A 19,992-nucleotide genomic window follows, 5' to 3' on the forward strand; every position below is an offset into this window, starting at 1 on the left:
GAGGTGAATAAATTAAAGAGAAGCAAAGGAAAATGGCTTCATAGAGATAAACAGGCGAGTCAGCATCTTGAGAGGACGAGCTGCTGCTGAATCATTTTCCAGAATAAAAGAAAGAAAAACCTGTGCACTGAAAATACTGAAGAAGAGACAAAGACGCTCTGCAAAAAAATTGTGAGATTAATGTCAGACTGCTGAGAGAAAAAAAAAAAAATCAGAATTGGGGACAGAAGTTTAGAAGTAGACTCAGAAGTAGGCTTTGTGTTTCCATGTTTGTGTTTACATTACAAACAGAGAAGAAATGCTGAGGAAATTCTGAAGTTTGTTTCTATGCAGATGATACTGCAACATTTATGATCTTATTCAAAAGATAAGAGATAAGAGATAAAGATAGAGATAGATAGATAGATAGATAGATAGATGGATAGATAGATAGATAGATAGATAGATTTTTATTTTAGGTTTTCTAAAATGTCTGCCAGAGGGAAAGAGATTAAACTACTTCAGGAGGATAATGAAGTGTTTGTTGGACATTGCCGTCGTGCTGTGAGCAGGATTGTTCGCCTGTTTTCATCGGTCATTGAAAATTCTGCCACATGAAGCCTCGATGCAGAATGTGCTGAATGTCCTGCTCGTCTGTTCCCAGCCTCAGGGACGAGACACATACATGACTCTGTTTCTCTTACATATGTGAGTCATGTATGAACACAGGTTGTTAGATCTGGGTCACTTGCTGTTGTCTCTCTGTCTGTACGCCTGTTGTTTTTTTCCGTCCGCTCTCATTGTTATGTTGATGTTGAGTAAAGAGCTCATGCGCTGTGTGACTGAGAATGTTTTGCAGCTTTTGTGTTGAGCACCAGCTGTGAGCTGGAGGGGGAATATAGGAGGTTTTTAGGGGTCACTGCTGAGCGTTTTAGCCAAATGAGCTTCAGTGAGAGCTTGAGAGTGTGAACGGCCTCTGTAATAATGAGCCGCTGAGAGCTTTGGGTTCATGAAAACCCCCACAGAGCCGAGGGGAGTTCAGCCTGTTAGACTCACAGCTCACACTCATTTCAGCAAATAATGTGAAGAAGTGCCCGCTGTCTACTGTGAATGATGCACATGACCAGCTGCTGCCCCCTGCTGACTGCCACTGACAACTGCTGCCGCTTCCAGCCTAACGATGGTAAAGTACGGTCTTTCCTGACTCCCACACAGGTGTTTCACCGTGACACATGGGCAACGTGAACAACAGTGTGACGCCAGAACAGTGGGATTTCTTTTGAAATTATTTTTTTTTTTTTACAAAGAAGACGAGACCTTTGCCAGAAAAGTGGACTTTAAACTAAACCTAACCACAGGACGATGAAGCGTGAGACATGAAGTCCAACAAAAAAAACAACAGATCATAGCTGAGGAAATTCTGAAGTTTGTTTCTATGCAGATGATACTGCAACATTTATGATCTTATCCAAAAGATAGATAGATAGATAGATAGATAGATAGATAGATAGATAGATAGATAGATAGATATCTAGAAATTTCGATTTGGAATTCTGATGTTTGTCTCTATGCCGATGATATTGCGATGCTTTGAGGAAAAGAAAAATCTTTTCAGATCTCAGATCAGATCTTTTCCAAGCCCTGGAACTTTATTTTACAGGTCATATAATCACCCCTTCAAAATGAGATGGTGTCGTCCAAAAATGAGTCACTGTAACAATAATTTTATTGTAAAGTATGAATGTCTCAGGTCAAACCTTGACAGTGAAAGCGTAGCAGTAAGCTTCCTCAGGCTGAACAGATACAGGCATTAGATCATGACAAATGTGCAGTCGACCCGGGTTTGGCACAAATGGACACGTGTGGATTGAGGTTGTGGCGGCTGCGGCGGCGGCGGCAGAGATATTGATCAGTGTCTGCTGGTGCAGCGTTCAGCCGACAGCAGGTGATGAAGACGGGATCCTGTGACTGACTGTCTGACTGAGAAACAGCAACCGCAGCAACACAGTGGGAGGGAAACACAACACACACTCTGTTTGAAAGTGGACGTTATCTTCATGAGCTGAGGAGGAAACCACTGGGGAGGAGTCTGACAAATGTGTTGTATTGATTGGCCATAAGGGGGCGACTGCTGTAGCTGCAGCAAACAAACAAATCTCTGTCCATGAACACACTTTATAGAAAATAAAAATGATAGAACATGATTTGACTCTGTCAAACAAAACTCTCAGACCTGACTGAGGGAGCGTTTTTGTATATACAGCAGCAGAGCAGCAGTGGGCGGAGTCAAGGAAGCATTGTGAAACTGCTGAATGACCGGGGTTTTTTTAAGCAGTAGAATTCACTTTTCAAACTTTTCCATGGACACTCCTTTGGTCACAATAAATTTGAAAATGGTGGAAATGGTTAATCTGCGTTTCCAGCACCTGGAATTTGGATCCAGAAGATCCACTGGATCTGGAAGAACTTTGAAGATCTGTATAGAAATCCCGATCTGTTAAGATATTGCTGTGATATACACATCTGAACCTTGCTACATTCAAATCCTCACTACATCTGTACCAAAATTGTATGGGAATAAAAAAAAGCTACATGTGCACTGTAAAAATACGGCGTTTAACACCACACAATGACATTGTTACTTTTCCTGGTTTTAATTTACACTAAACATCAACAAATGTAAAGAGTTAAAGTGCAGGTTTCTCAGTTTAAACGGGTGAAGACTGTGTCTCTGCTGTCGTCTCTCTCTTTCGCTCGCTGCTAATTAGCATTTTTTTCTTTTACCAGGCAGGAAATGAATGTGACGTTTGTGTCCAGATATCACATCACCACTGACACACTCTCATGCTGCCCGCTTTTAATGAACACTGAAGACTGCAACAGAAAGGCAGAAGCTGTTCACACGTCCTGACGCTGGAAAGACACTTTCAAATTAACTTTCACAGTCTTTGCGTGTTACGGTTCGTTTCTTGGTATTTTTTAAAATTTTATTTCAATGTGTCACTTTTTTAAAAAATGTCTTAAAAAAGTAAAAAAAAAACATTTGAAGCTACTTTTGTTTTTGTAATTCTAAAAACAAAAAAATGGGGAAAATGTGTGGAACCACAACACAATATGACACGAATATTAATTATCACTGAGGTTAAAAAAAGGAGTTAATTTTGTACAAAAATGTATATCTCTATATAAATCTAAATGTAATGAATATCAAAGCAAAAATAAAACAGAGTATAGTCGAAATATATCTAGAATAAAATAGTGTTTGTATATCTTCTTATGTTCCATATGTATGTGATATCGATAATCATCATTTTTCATTTATATATTCATCATATAGCGTTTTTACTTCAGTTTATACTAAAAATAGGAGGTAACGCTTAACACATAACAGTTACAGGACCCATTTGGATGAACCTTGAACATTAAACAGTTTATAACCTTCTGTAAATCCTCTAACGTGGTTTGTTTTTTTCCACCTCTGATACATTTAATTTTGCTTTAGAACTTTTCTGTGGCGATGGACTGGTCAACTGTCCAGGGTGTACCCCGCCTATCGCCCGATGTAGCTGAGATCGGCACAGCACCCCCACGACCCTCTGGTGGAGGATGACTGATGACTAACCTTTTTTTCTTTTCTTTTTTCTTGCACTAAAACATTGAACATAATAACTTCAGCCTCTCACACAGTTTTCATTCACTCTATTCATTTTGAACCTCATTTTCTCAGCGTCTGCTTGAATCACCGCCGTCGTCCTGGATTAGAGCATCAGCTGTGTGTGTGTGTGTGTGTGTGTGTGTGTGTGTGTGTGTGTGTGTGTGTATGTTTAGCGTGTGTGTGTGTGTATGTGTGTGTGTCCAGGTATTACTGATGTTGTGGGGACCTAAACCTGTTTCCACAGTCACACATTGGGGACTTTTCTTCCCTTGTGGGGACAAAAATCAATGTGCGTGTGTGTGTGTGTGAGTGTGTGTGTGTATATGTGCGTGTGAGTGTGTGTATGTGTGTGCGTGAGTGGGTGTGAGTGTGTGTGTGCGCGTGTGTGTGTATGCGTGTGTATGTGTGTCTGTATGCTGTGTGTGTGGTGTGAGTGTGTGTGTGTATGTGTGAGTGTGTGTGAGTGTGTGTGTGTGTGTGTGTCGTGTGTGTATGCGTGAGTGTGTGTGTGTGTGTGTATGTGCGTGTGTATGTGTGTCTGTATGTGTGTGTGCTGTATGTATGGCGTGTGTATGTGTGTGTGTGTGTGTGAGTGTGTGTGTGCGTGTGTATGTGTGAGTGTGTGTGAGTGAGTGTGTGTGTGTGTGCGTGTGTGAGTGGAGTGTGTGTGTGTGAGTGTGTGTTGGTTGGCTCTAATCTCTCTGTAAAACAGCAGTGAGTGGATCTGACAGCCAATTAGCTCAGTTTTCTGCAGCAAAATTAAACAGACGCTCTGCTCAGATTGTGAATCTACGTACGTGACGCGGTAGAAAAGTTGTGTTTCACTGTAATTATGTTGTAGAGACAGGATTTATAATCAGTGTGCACGTGTGTAGACTTTCAGAGTTTCTGTTGTAATGTTCCGTAAAACTGTCCTTACATTGAAAAATCACCGGGAACACAGATGAACACAGCTCTATTGTATGTGACAGACCAAAATGTTCCATAAAAGACACAATTAAAGTGGGATTATTGACCAAAATTGAGTCAATATTTCACCGACCACAGCATGAGATTCTAAAATGGCTCCCACTGTAAAAACGTTAAAATCCCTTGTGTCATATTTGGTTCACAGTAAACTGTGGAACGTGTTGCTAAGATGTTTGTGTGAGTACAATAACATTGTTATTGAGCGGTTCTGCTAACAATGCTAGCCTGAGCTATTATGTGTCTTTTTTTGCAACTTTTTAACAGAAACCCGATTAAAAAAACCTCCAAGACTCCTGCTGCTGTGCTGTCGTCATAACGACTGTGTGATTTTACACGAAACACAAACTAGTCTGGAAAATGCTTGGTTGTGCTACCGTTAGCAATGCTAAATGCTAAAAACTAGGGGTGGAAAGGTTCACAAAACCCACGGTTTGGTTCATATGGCGGTTGTTTTTTTATTTTTATGTATCAGATCTATAGCCTAATAATCTGATTTTTTTTATCAGATATTCTTAAGGACATATCAGGCAGATTAGGGATTAAACACATCAGTGTAACAAGATTTAGAAACAGTAAGAGAAGAGACATTTCTATATTTATTCTTGTTTCCATTCTGCTTGTGTCAGTGCTTCACAAAGATGCTCACTTGTGTGGCTTTCATAAAGTGGGCGGAGCTTTTCATCTCCCACTGTGAAAGTAACGAGCAGTGACAGTTAGAAACCTTTCCGTGGCCCTGGAGCTCCATCCATCTGCAGTCAGAGCCACGGACGCTGGGTCGCACAAATCTTTTACAGTTTGTCGTCGTGTCTCTTCATAAAGTTCAGTGTTGCTGAAGTGACGATGGGATGGAACGACTTTCATCGTATGCTGAAATCCTGCGTCCTCCACCGCGGCGTCTTTCACGATCAACACTCTCATGGCTTTACTGTTGAAACACGTCTCGTCCTCGAGCGTCACCTCCGCAGATGTGCTAGCATATTTGAAACGCTGCCGCTAGCATAAGTAGCGCGTGTTGTGCAGTGCTTACACACAGTTACAGTTGTTCCCCGCTGTCGTCATAGTTACAGTGAATCTGAGCTGGCAGGAAACAAACTTCACTGGGTCACTGGCGCGTGGCTTACGCTACGCTGCGCTTCATAAACCGAACGTTACACGCGTGTCCCGAACCGTGACTCACGCACCGAGCGGGACGGATTTTTGTCATGAACCGTTCCACGCCTACTAAAAACAAACCGCCAACCGCGCTGTGACGTCGCCGTCGTCGCCCGCGTGTCAAACAACAGCCAGAAAACATGTGACGCACTCTGTCTGCTGTCTAAACTACACACTCGTGAGAGAATAAAGGGATAATTCACGGAAATAAGTTGAAAAAATACAACATTTTCACGCTCATAAACCTAAACATTCAGTTTGAAGACAAGAGGAGAAACTGCAGCGACATGATGAAGATGATGATGAGGAGGAAGCAGATATAATATGACTGTCAGAATTCATTAGGGTTAAAGTTGTGTGTGACGCGTGCGCGCGCACACACACACACACGAGTGATGGTTTTAATTCCAGAATCTCATTTCAGATCTGATTAATTACTCTCTCACGCTTGACGAAGGAAATCAGCAGCAAAACTGAAGGGATTAACACACACGCACGCACACGCACACACGCACACACACACACACACAGATGGTAAATGAATTATTCATCCAGCTCGCCTGTTTTTGTTTTAAATTGAAAACCACAATGGCAATAAAGCAAGTAGCACATAAACAGTGTGTGTGTGTGTGTGTGTGTGTGTGTGTGTGCGACAGCTAGATGGCGCCGTAGCATTAGCTTAGTTTCAGTTCTTTGACGTTCGCACTTTGATTTTTTGTGATTTGTTTCCAGTTTGACTCAAAGTTCCAACAAAATGGCCACCATGTTGTGTTTAATTGAGACCATGTAATACTTTCTCATACAAATCTGTGGATTCGCCCCCTTGTGGTCATTCATGAGAATACACGTTTCAGATACTTTCACATTGGCTTCAATCTCTCCTTTAATTCATTATTTAGAGTTAACAGGCGTCTCATTTTCCTACGATTTAAATCACAAGTTTATGTATTTTGACGTCTTTATTAAGAAATTAGCATTTTAAAAAAAACGTTTCTTCTCTGTCCCCAATTTTTCCTTTCACCACAACCTGTCTTGGCAGATGCTGCACATCTTTGAGTCAGGGTCCGTCTGTTTTCTCTACACTGGATGATCTGTTGGGGTTCTCTGTTCTCTATAATTAATAAATCTGTGTACAGAGACTTGAGATACTGAGATGTTGTGATTCGATGCTTTGCAACAAAAATTGAGTTGAATTGAATAAAAATGTCAACATTTCGTACTAAAAACAATAGAAATCATACATTAAACAGCAAAGACGTATCGATTATAAACAGTAGAAGAATGAAGAAGTTTGATGCTGTGAGGAAACATCTGGATGATTCTGACCTTCTGTCAGAGACGCGTCACTCAGTCAGTCAATCTGAAAACACGTGAAGGACAAATCACAATCCATTTCCACGGCGACCAGCGTCACTAACGCTGCGTAACAAATGGATTGTGAGCGCTGTGAGACCCTGTGACCTCCGACAGAACCAGAATTAAAGCTCATAAACACATGTTTCTGGTTTCTTTGCTCTTCTGTAAACATGACATCATCTGTTTGTTGTTTATATGCCAGGCCTGCGTGTGGCGCTGTAACACTGCCACAGGGATCCACCAAAAACAGAGAAGAAGCATGTTTTTAAAAGAAAATATCCTTTGTAAATTAACAAAATGAAAAGAAATTCTGAAACAAATCAAGGAACAGAGCAGATTTATCAGCCTCCAAACTTTGGGATTTGTTTAATTCACAAAATGTGTTGAATGTCGTTAATTCAGGAATTTTTATTTGTATTTTTTTGGTTAGTGTGTTTTTAGAAATCTTTTCTCATTAAATCTGAGGGTAACCTTAACTGAGCCAAAATACAGTTTTATATGAAATATTAAATTGTTATTTTCTGAAAAACTTTGTCAGGACCAGGAGTCCTCAAGGAGACCAAGACCTGGTCCTAATGAGGCAGAACCTCATTTCTGAGTCAACTCAAACAATGAAAACATAAAAGTAAAAGTGAGGAATTGGTTAAAGTTCAGGACTGAGATGTGAATGTTGGTTCTCAGAGTTCTAAAGTTCTCTGTGAACTCAAAGTGATTTGTCATGAATAATGAATGAGTGAATCGTCTGACAGCCTTCAGGACTCAAATGTGACGAGTGCGTTCACTGACCCAGGAAATGGAGCTGTAATTGTGAGGTTGTAAATCACTGCAGCTCAACGACGGAAGCAAGAGGGAGAAAAGTCTGTTAATGACGACTGTCACGTACAAGTGAGCGTCACCAGCGACACACGGGTGATGATGATGTTTGGATAATGACTGAACAGTTTGAGTCTACGACGTCTTTAAGAACATGTTCACGTCTTTATCTCACTGTGACACAACAGGAAACTGAAGTTTGTAAATCACTCACTCTCCCACACCAAAGCCCAGAGAGAAAACCAGTGATTTTAACATCACACACACACACACACACACACACAAAGTTCAAATGTCTTATTTTGTCACTTTGGCATTTAAAGTCCTTTAACAATCGTCTCATAAAGGGAACATTACATTACAATTATAGTTCAGTGACTATGAGTGAAGTCACAGTTTAATAAAGGTGCAAATCTCTGCCACATGTTTACAAAGTAAAAGTATTGATTTAAAAATGCTTTTAAAAAGACAAATTCAACAAATCAAAAACAAATTCAATCAGCTGTTTTAAATACGAATAAATAATAAAATATGAATCATAACTCTAACTTTTCTACTTGAGCAGTTTGTGTTGAGTTCAGTGTGGGATGAACACTCACAGCAGAAGCTGCTTCTTCTCCTCTTCATCTTTTGTCTTCAGGTGTCTCAGCGAGGACGACGAAGACGAGCTGTCACTAAGTTTACTCCGCTAAAAATCATCAGCCTGACGACGCAGGAGGAGGACAGGAGAACTGAGGAGACATGGGAGCAGTGAAGAGAACCAAGAAACAGAGGAGCAGACAAGATACAGGAGAACTAGGACATAGCTGGAAGGAGACAGGAGAACCAAGAGACTGAGGAAACTGAGGAGACAGGAGAACCAAGAGACTGAGGAGACAGGAGAACCCAGAGACTGAGGAGACAGGAGAACCCAGAGACTGAGGAGACAGGAGAACCAAGAGACAGGGACTGAGGAGACAGGAGAACCCAGAGACTGAGGAGACAGGAGAACCAAGAGACTGAGGGAGACAGGGAGAACCAGAGACTGAGGAGACAGGAGAACCAAGAGACTGAGGAGACCAGGAGAACCAGAGACTGAGGGAGACAGGAGACAGAGACTGAGGGAGACAGAACCAGAGACTGAGGAGACAGGAGAACCAAGAGACTGAGGAGACAAGAGAACCCAGAGACTGAGGAGACAGGAGAACCAAGAGACTGAGGAGACAGGGAGGAACCCAGAGACTGAGGGAGACAGGAGAACCCAGAGACTGAGGAGACAGGAGAACCAACTGAGGAGACAGGAGAGACTGAGACTGAGACAGGAGAACCAGAGACTGAGGAGACAGGAGAACCAAGAGACTGAGGAGACAGGAGAACCAAGAGACTGAGGAGACAGGAGAACCAGGAGAACCAAGAGACTGAGGAGACAGGAGAACCAAGAGACTGAGGAGACGATGTCTCAAACAAACGTTTGCTTTTGTATCAAAACTTTATTTATCAAACAAAAAGAATGCACAGTTGAAATAACATTTCTATAAAAAAGGACATGGGACTGTTCTACAGTGCTTTACAAAACCAGCAGTTGTATACAACAGTGTGGATAGAAACTCTGCTTCATCATCATCATCATCATCATCATCATCAGTTTCTCTCTCCTTCACTCAAACAAACTAAATGAAGTCTTTAAATATCGCAGTCACTTGGTTCTAATTTGGTTTGAATTGATGTTGATCATTAATATTATTGTGTATTATTTTCAGATCTGTCCCTGTGTCCCCTCCTCTGTCCGTCTGTCCCTGTGTCCCCTCCTCTGTCCTTCTGTCCCTGTGTCCCCTACACTCCGCCTGTCCCCTTGTCTGTCCCCTCATCGTGTTCTGAGAAGTCGTGGTTGTCTGCGTGAGACGAGATAAAGGACTTTCATGTTTAATTCAGACGAGCTCCTAATAACTTTATTTCTTTTTTTTATGAGCCTGGAAGAGTCCATTTAACAGCGACGTCAGGACTCAAAGTCAAAGTCACAACTTTTACTTTTCCCTTTTTCTCTTCTTTTTTTTTTGATGGAGTCATTTTTCAAAAACGCCCAAAGAAAGAATTTAATGAAGTTTTTCCTTTGAAATCCTCACAGTTCTCACGTCGTTCTGAGGTGTTGATGTTCTTTCCTTTAAAGGACCCACCGGCTGTTTTCTGCAGCTCATTGGTTCATTAACTACCATTTTATCTGCTAATCTTTCTCCAACATGGTCGGCGGCCATTTTGATGAACCTTCTGACCGAGGGGGGGGAGGGGGGGAGTTTGGAGCCTTCACACGGGATCACGTTATCACGTGAGTTTGTTTGAACCTTTGCCGTATGTCGCAATCATGACATTGCAAGTAGAAATTTCTCGGTACATCACTGCCCGATAAATTGTCCTTTAAGTCGCACAGAGTTCGGAATTGTTTTATTTGTCTTAGGAAAAGGATCTACACGAATCATGCAGATCTACGCAAATACACGCAAATCTACACAGATCTACGCAAATCTCAAAATACACACCAATCTACACAGATCTAATAAATCTACACAGATCTACGCAAATCTACACAGATCTCAAATCTACGCAAATCTCAATCTACACAGATCTCAAATCTATCATCAGCAAATCTCTACGCAAATCTACACAGATCCACGCACATCTACACAGATCTACGCAAATATACACAAATCTACGCAGATCTACACGAATCTATGCAAATACACACAAATCTACGCAGATCTACGCTTTAATCTTCTGGAATTATTTTCAGTTTTCCTCACAACTTTGGAAATCTAAACTCATCACGGTCATTAACGTTGTCCCGTTTGAAGGCGTTTCACTGAATGTTTCACGTTTGCTAAACTGTTGTTTTTTAGTTTTTTTACACCCTTTATTGCGGTGCGTTCAGGGACAACCGGAGAACTGAGCGCTCGGCAGACAAACACAAAGACAGGAGACATTTCAGGTGTGGACACAAAATATCAGTTATATTTCGTGTTTTGGCATCAGATTTCACAGACTCTGTTAATCTAGTGTAATCATGTAATCTGGATTACGAAAGGCAGACTGCATGTCCCTGAACGCACCACAGCAGTTTAATTCATAGGCAACAGCTGCTGCTGTAAGACAAATAAAAATCATATAAACCGTGATGCATCATCTGCACTAAAAACAAACCACACCTTAATTCTACACAGGCCCCGCCCACTACACCCTCTTCAGGTTACATTGTTGAAAAAATAAAAACTGCATAGATGAGGTCGATCTACAGGATTTACACGACAAATGAGCAGAGTGTTTCAATGATAAATATAAATAATCTTCCTACGACGTTATATTAAAAAATACTGAAAAACAAACAAAGAGACTTTGTTTCCCCGCTCATCCTTTCAGCTAAACTAAATTTACATCTGCACACGGTTATAAAAGTAACACAACAGGTTCAAAGAGCACTGAAAATAAAGCAAGAATAATAATTATGATAATAATATATTAAATTTGATTATAAAAAAGTTGCTACTACTCTAGTCGTACTGTACATCGTAAAAAAAGAAGAAAAGAAGAAGCAGTTTTCGATGGTGACGTTTTTCTCCACAGTAAAATTACGTACGAGAACAAAAAAGCAGAGCTGACGTTAAATAATAAGACAAATGTGAATTCCCCATTTCTGAATCAAACCATCGTTACTTTTAAATCAGTTCCCTTTAGATTTTTTACCCATTTTCATCAGTTTTGTCAGTATTTCCGAAATCCCGCTCATTACCCACGTTACCGTCCGTCAGTGGCTTTCAAAATACACATTTTGTACGTTCTCGTCCTGTTGACGCTTCACCTGGTAAACGCAGCTTTCAAAGGAATTTAGTGGCATCAAGGGGCGGAGTTGCGTATAGCGACCACTTGGACAGCTTCTGGAAACAAACACGGCGACAACAACATTTTTTCCAGACGTTAGCAAGTAGCACGACACTTCCGTGCTCACTTTAAGCCCCGCCCACTCCGATTGGCTAATTTGCTCCCTCGAGTTTAAATCTATAAAAAACCTGGAGCAGCTTTTTAAAGAGACATTCCGCCTGTTTTTTCTTGCGACCACGTTTCTGTCTCACGTTCTTTCCGTTAGAAAATAAATAAACGTTGTTTTAGAGTCGCGTCTGTTCCCTGTGTCGCAGATAATGGAGAAAATGAACTCGTGAAAAATGAAGGCAAGTGAGGGAACGCGTCACAGCAGCAGGAAACAAAGAAAAACCCGGCAGAACATTTGTTGTTGTGAACGCTCCAGTCCTGCTGATTGCTTTCAAACTCCTTCATCACTTCTCAGATTGGTTTCTTTCCTTCGTTTCCAGACACACTTTGGTTTCTTTTTTCTTCTTCTTCTAAAGATTCAATTTGCACTTGGAAGTCGAGAGCTCTGTGGATCCTAATGTTTGGACTGAGAGAACATTTATTTTTAACCTGACATCTGAAACAAACGTTTATCTCCACGTAGGCTGTACCACGTTTTTTGCGAGCAACGCAACTTGAGATGTTCAAATAAATAAACTATATTTTAGCACAAAATTTGAAAGATTAAATGTAACTGCACCTCGTACACGTCTGTGTTAATCTGAAGTTGAGTCAAAAATACAAAACATCAGATTGAAATCTCACTGGGGTTATTGGTGCGTTCCAGTTGTTGTCAGAAGTCGGAGTTTCCGAGTTGTGATAAAGTAAAGTAGTTTTTCCGACTTGGAGACTCGGCGACATCTTTACAAACCCGATATATAAAATTCCAAAATGGCTGCCAGTCACATTCTTATAAAAACAGTGTTAATTTTTATCGGTGGACATCAGGGTTTTTGAATAAATATCTAATCTTGCGATTATTTTGAAGAGAACTGCGACTGCGATATGATTAGATATGAATGCTAATTTTTTTACATCATTATTCTCATTTTCATTCATGAAAACATTTTAAAATGATATTTTGACACAACAGTTTGGCTTTAAAAAATATTGCTCCTCAATATTGTGATTTAGTTAAATCGTATATGTTTTCCGACTTCTCGACTGGAAGTGACGTCACACAATTTTCCGTTTTTTTTCCGCTTCGACCGATTCGCCTGACGTATTCTTCACGTTCAGTCACTTTAATTTGTCTAATCTGACTTTATCTTTTATTATCTTGAACCTGATCTCCAAGCAAAAACATCTGAACAAATGAAATCGTTTTCATTAGTGATGATTTAACATTTTAAGTTGAATACAGAAACGGTTAAAACGCACATTAGACTGCAGACGGTCTCAGTGTTACTGTGTTAAAAAAGCATTTTTGGGGACAGACAAATTTAAATTGAGAAGAATTAAATGAATGAAGCCGCCCGGGAGGAAGCAAACCAGTCCGTGGAGTGATGAATGATTTAGAATAAAAACGATCGTCCGCACTGATAATTTAATCACATTTATATTTAACGGCCTAGTGCCATCACTTTTAATCTAATAATTCCATCGCGGATCGTTTAACGTCGTGTTTACTCCTCAATCTGATTTTGTGTCTTTGAGCGGAATCAGTTTTGTGACGTGTCGGATGTTTGTGTTCGCTGCATTCTCACTCAGGAGAATGAGAAGTGCTCGGCTCAGACTGGGATGTATCATTCAGAACATACTGATGAGTTTGATCCCCACGCCGTCACCCTGCCCGCATTCGCTCACCTTTCGTCCCCCGCCTCTCGTTCTGCAGAGACGTTACCTTTCCATCCACTGTGTCCCTGGGACTTTTCCACCGCCGCTGTAACGGCCCCCGTGAGCGTGAGCTTGAATCGTAATATTTGAAGCGGCGTTATAATGAATTCCTGGCCCGGTTCCTCCGTGCCCCGGCTCACACACACACACACACACACACACACACACACACTCACACACACACACACACACCGCCTCGAGAAGATTTACATTCTCATTCTCTGCCTCCTCTTTCTCTCTGCGTCTCCCTCAGGGCTTTTCCTTTCATCACAGAGAGATAAAGGTCTGTAAATTACACTGTGGCGACGGGAGTCACACCGTCAAACTCCAAGCATATTTGTGGCCCGTTAGTTTGGCATTTTAAAGTGGAAACAAAAGCGCTGAACAATTTAACCGTGGTCCTATTTTTATTTTTATCCGAGCTAAGATTTAGCGCAGCGACCGGGCGTCATTCTCTTAAAATAAGCGACCGTACGTCACGTTTTAGGAACCGGCAGGATTTGCTGAAGTCGACGTGATAAACAGAGGACAGTGGAGGAAGAACCTGAGGAGGCTCCTTCTCTGTTTTCTCTAATTGTTTGAACGACTTTTATAAAAGGTGGCGCTACATTTGTTTGTGAGGAGAGCTCAAAGCGGCTAGCAGCCATTAGCTGCTACTGTAGCCATATACTGTGGTTGGTTCAACGTTAGCAGGCAGTGTAGCTAGATACAGTAGAATTGTTGTGTGATGTTAGCTGCTATTGTAGCCACACACTTTAGCATCCGTATTTGACGTTAGCTGCTAAAGTAGCCCGACACCATTGCCATTTGATGTTAGCTGCTAATCTAGCCAGACACTGATGAATTTCATTTTAGCAGCTCACCAGACTGTAACATTGGTATTTGACATTAGCAACTACTGTAGCCAGATGCTGTTGTTAGCTCAATGTTAGCAGGTAGCTTAGCTAAATACAGTAGAACTGTGTGTGATGTTAGCTGCGATTGTAGCCTGAAGCCGTGGAATTGGCATTTAATGTTAGCAGCTAAACAGATTGTGACATTGGTGTTTGGCAGTCACAACTACTGTTGCTAGGTGCTTTAGCGTCATTGTTTGATGTTAGCTACTACTGTAACCAGATGCCATAGCATTGCCATTTGACTTTAGTAGCTAAGCTCACCATAGCATTAGTGCTTGAAGTTAGCAGCTAAACACAGTGTGGCATTAGCATAGTTGTTGCCAAACACTGTAGCATTGGTGTTAGATGTTAGCAGCTACCGTAGCCACATGCGGAGGCATTAGCCTTTGCTTTGTATTGTAATAAATCTGTTTTTTTTTTCTTTCCTGCTGCTGACACAAATCTATTTCTGAACTAATGTTGAAAACAAAACTGTGAAGGTTCAGTTCCCTTGTTCCACCTCTGAAGTCAAAACTAAAGCCGCGTGTTACCGTTGATGTTTGAATTGATCCGTGATCCATTTTCACTGAGGTTCATGAGCGTGACATTTAAAGTAGCACTGACAGAAACAGCGAATGTAAAAATATACTTTGTGGAATATGAATTATTTCTGTTATTGTCTTTAGTTTTTTTTCCCTTTTGTTTTCTTTTGTCGCTTTCGTATAAAAATGGAACCTCGGGTAAATTCAAAGTGAAGTTGGCGGTTTTGCAGTTTTTTTAACAGATGTACGTGTGTGTGTGTGTGTTTCCTTATGAAAAATAAATATGAATTCATTAAAATCAGGTCCAAGTACAGCACAGTCACCTTCAGTCAAACACTGGAAAAATAAACAGTACTATCAATATCATCGCCCCCCCCCACACACTGTAATAATCATAACAATAACAAAATAATTATATATAAAAGAAAAAAAGCTGATTCTTGATCCTGTCGCTGTCACAACTCTTTCACAGTTGTTCATTTTTAAATCACAGTGAAGCCAAATTATAATTTAAACACGGGGCGGAGCTTACAACTTACAAACTCCACTTTGGAATTTGCCTCCAAAAGCCAACACATTTCAACTCTTTAGTACTCCAACCAGCAGGGGGCGACAACACGCACAACGTGTCGTGTGTTCAGAGCGACTAAATTTCACGACGGACACAATCAGACTGAATTTTTAATTGCTGAAAAATCCAGAAACTGTTTGACGTTAGTTCCCAACGTTAGCTCCTTTTCCAGTTCACTGAATCGAGCAGGGAGCGAAATCAAAGGACGTCACGATAAGTACCAAGATGGAGAATCTGGCAACAACACGAGTCGGTAAAGATTGGAGTTAAAGGCTCGGTGGAGAGAGAGCAGCAGATGTTTCTGTCGTTCAAGAGCCGAGTCAAATCCACACCATTCTGATCCGTCAAAAATCACAGTTTTAATCCCTTTATCTTTTCTTTTTTTCTCTTTACCTCAGGATCCAGAGATGGAAAAGGATGACGGGTGATTGGTGAAGTCTGGAACACTTTCTGGTCCCAGTGAAGGAAAAAACTAGCCAGGAAATGGTGTCACCTGACATCACTGTGACGGCCATCGTTAAGATCCAGGTGGAGAAAAAAAGAAGAAACTTTGGTGGCTGCAGATTACGTCGATCCTGGGAACTTCTTTTTAAAAGCACGTATACATCCTGTAACTGCACAAAGGTAAAATACCCCCAAAGAAAAATAAAAGGAATACTTTGAACAGTAATTATGGAAAATAAGTGAGGTACAGTCACAGTAACCGAGTCGTTCAGAACTCAGTGGAGGAGGACGCAAATAAATACCACGAAGAAGAGAAACAGGAGGGCTCGTATAACGGTACCTTGTTTTTTTTGTGATGATCCCTCCCTCCTGTTTTTGTTATGTCGAGGCGCTAGGCATTGGGTTTTTCTAGTTCTGTGATGGAGGTTGAAGGATCTACCGGGGGTTTCAGTTTGACCTCCTGCTGAAGACCTTCACACCTCGTCCTGTTCGTGGAGTTGATGCTTTTAATTCTCTGTCCACTTCCCTTCTGTCCAGTCCCCAAAACACCAGCCGAGGTCAGAACAAACCAGAACAATCTCGGTTCCACAGACGTCGTCTTCAAACCCGGACTGACCTGACGGCAGGTGAATGTCCAGGTTTAAAGACGGGGTTTCCTCGCTGGACTGTGACCGAGTGCTGGGCCGGGCGGGACGTCGGAGGTTAGAAGGCGGAGCCGGTGATGGCGTTGAGCTGCTTCATCAGTCCTTCTAGACTGGCCATCTGCTCCGACAGGTCGTCCTGCTCGTAAACCTGGAGGACAGAAAAGACTTTGTTACTCATGCTACTCCACGCTAACCTGTTTTTATTTCATAATCTCCAAGCACATCTTCTCCAGATTCATCAAACATCTATTATTGAATGGATGCAAATGGATGCATTTAAATTTGAAATCCGCAGAGCTCAATTTTAGAGCTAGTCTCGAAAAAGGAACTGGTTACAACCCAACAAAGGCCAGTTTTCACGATGTCTGAGGCTGAACACGTTATTTATTACTTGTGTTTGTTGGAAAAATCAAAACTGGAGGAAACGGGAAACATTTCGTGATCCGGTTTTTCATTCTTTTGTTTCATTTTGGAAAATGAATGAATGATACACGGGTTCAGACAGGTCCCAGTCCAGGAATCAAACCACTTTCAACCAGCACCTTCTTCCTGTGAGACAAGGACTACTCACCACTGTGCCACCGTGCTGTTGCTTGGTGCTCACTTTAAAGGCCCCGGTCTACTCACGCGCATCATGCGGATTGCAGCCCAGATTTGGGTGTGCATGAGCTGATTTCGGCCTCACCAGTAGGTGGAGTATAAGCCCCGCTCACCAAGCAGAGCAAAACATCGACAGCAAACAAAGAGAAGAAGTGGCCAAGGAAAGTCATCCGAGCCTCGACCTGGCAACCTTCAAACCGACGGACCTTTCAGCCGATGAGTCGCTCCAGGCGTGTCCGAGGCAGCTGTAGCGTCGTTCTCTTCTTCTACTACGAAGTTTACCCCGGGCTTTCGTTTTCCCAGACTGACTAAGATCACGAGCTTTCATAAACACACTTTTTGTTCTCAATCTTTCTCGACTTTGAAATTTAGTATTTTCAACATTTAGAAAATACAAAAGTAGAGTATTTTATTTGGACACATGCATTTTTAAACATGTACTTATGAGTTGGGTATTTTGGTATTTTATCTTAAAAACTGGAGGCTTCGCTGTCACTTCATCTGTCTTTTAAAGGACAGACAGAGAGACAAACGTGGGCCCTGTTAATCCTGCAGGTTCCGTGTGATCGCTGTGTAATGGCGTGTTTGGTTCAGCTGCACAAACTGTCACCTCTGAGTGGACCAGCTTAAGTGCCTGTGTGTGTGTGTGTGTGTGTGTGAGTCACACAGTCAACTGCACATCGCTCTCAGCGTGTTATATCGAGCGTGGTTCTCATGCAGAGTTTGTCCTTGTGGTGGAAAAAAAAAGGGTTCAATATTCTCCTCGGTTCTGAAAAAACCCACAAAAACCAGGTAAAGACGAACAAATTCCTCAGACTTGGAGCCACAGGTTTGTGTGAGCGCACACACGCAACGTCTCTGCTTGTTTTTATTGTTCATTCATGTTCCTCTTTGTAAAGTCACACAACAACGTCCACACAGATGCTTTTAACCCGGAAGTGCGGAGCTTCACGTCGGGGTCAACGCTCGACTGCTTTGTGCCTCAGGACAACTTAACTCCGCCCTCCAGTCGTGCATGGATTTTTATATCGTTTTCATTTAAAAGATCAGTGGGAATCAATCACAGCGAGCGTTTAACAGCAGCAGCAGCAGCAGCAGCAGCAGCAGTAACAGCAGCAGCAGGAGTAACAGCAGCAGTAACAGCAGCAGCAGCAGTAACAGCAGCAGCAGCAGTAGCAGCAGTAACAGCAGCAGCAGTAACAGCAGCAGCAGCAGCAGCAGTAACAGCAGCAGCAGCAGCAGCAGTAACAGCAGCAGCAGCAGTAACAGCAGCAGCAGCAGCCAACAGCAGCAGCAGCAGGAGTAACAGCAGCAGCAGCAGTAACAGCAGCAGCAGCAGGAGTAACAGCAGCAGTAACAGCAGCAGCAGTAACAGCACAGCAGCAGCAGCAGCAGTAGCAGCAGCAGCAGCAGCAGCAGCAGTAACAGCAGCAGCAGCAGCAGCAGTAACAGCAGCAGGCAGCAGTAACAGCAGCAGTAACAGCAGCAGTAGCAGCAGCAGGAGTAACAGCAGCAGCAGCAGCAGCAGTAGCAGCAGCAGCAGCAGCAGCAGCAGTAACAGCAGCAGCAGCAGTAACAGCAACAGTAGGGGGCGCTATATAGCGAGCCCTTGAGCAAAGCACAGGTCTGTAGTACTCATCATCAACCTGACCTGACCTCCATGCTCGTTAACGTCCTCAAACACGAGCGTAAAGACCCAGATCACGACAGGTTTGTGCCCGGAGCCGTTTCGGCCCCTGGCGTCTGTGGGGCCCTAATTTAAATCTTTTCTAAACGTTTATTTTTCTGGTCTCTTGCGTCTCGCCTGCAGTACCTTCACAGTCCAGCAGGAGCTGACACTGTTACGCAGTGTGATCCAGGTCAACAGGCGGTTTGTTCCATGGATGAGGCGTTCACTGACTCACTGAGACGCTGCTGTTATGAGCTGAAGAGGTCGTGGATGTTTTGTGCGTCTCTTTGTGCGCTTTTTTTTTTTTTTATCTGTGTAAAAAGTGTAAAATACCAGGCAGTGTGTGTCGTCTGGAGAGCTTCAAATGTTATCTTTCAGAGTGGAAGGTCACGAGGTCACACTCTGTGTGTGTGTGTTACACCGATAATCTACTTTCTATAATATGAATCTCCAGGGTCTTTTATTTGTCGTCTGCTTCTCGAGGAGAAAACCTTTTCAAAGACTCTCAGGAGTGACTTAAATCACAGAGGATTCAACTGTAAAATATGTTTTTCTTTTCCTTTTATAGAAGAGAACATTTTCTTTTACTGCAGCTTTGGTTTGAATTTGGACAACGTTTTTAAATAGACACAGACGGAGCAGCTAAAACTCTTCTCATCACGTTCTCACATATGTCACTGTTCTAAAGCGCTGTCAGTCTGTGTGTGTGTGTGTGTGTGTGTGTGTGTGTGTGTGTGTGCATGTCCAGGTATTACTAATGTTGTGGGGACCTAAACCTGTTTACACAGTCACATTATGGGGACTTGTCCTCCTTGTGGGGACAAAAAGCAAGTCCCCATGACGTAAATTACTACATTTTAAGGTGAAGATATGTTTTAAGGTTAGGTTAGGGTTAGGATTAGGATTAGGCCAGTGGTAATTGTGGTTAAGGTTAGAGTAAGTCTCCAAGAAATGAATGTAAGTCAATGCAATGTCCCCTCAAGTCATGAATGTCGAACATGTGTGTGTGTGTGT

At 42.1% G+C, this 19,992-nt stretch overlaps 1 protein-coding gene across 1 annotated transcript in view; it reads right to left on the reverse strand.

Annotated features, from left to right (window-relative positions):
- Nucleotides 1–15,435: 15,435 nt before the first annotated feature.
- Nucleotides 15,436–19,992, reverse strand: part of LOC122758509 (netrin receptor DCC-like) — a 20,025-nt gene continuing 15,468 nt past the window's right edge. Inside the window, exon 7 of the mRNA XM_044012739.1 lies at nt 15,436–16,857. Coding sequence (XP_043868674.1) covers nt 16,768–16,857 — 90 coding nt within the window. The 3' untranslated portion in view covers nt 15,436–16,767. The remainder of the gene's footprint in view (nt 16,858–19,992) is intronic.

The sequence above is a fragment of the Solea senegalensis genome, linkage group LG21 (assembly GCF_019176455.1).
Source record: "Solea senegalensis isolate Sse05_10M linkage group LG21, IFAPA_SoseM_1, whole genome shotgun sequence".
Lineage (NCBI taxonomy): Eukaryota > Metazoa > Chordata > Actinopteri > Pleuronectiformes > Soleidae > Solea > Solea senegalensis.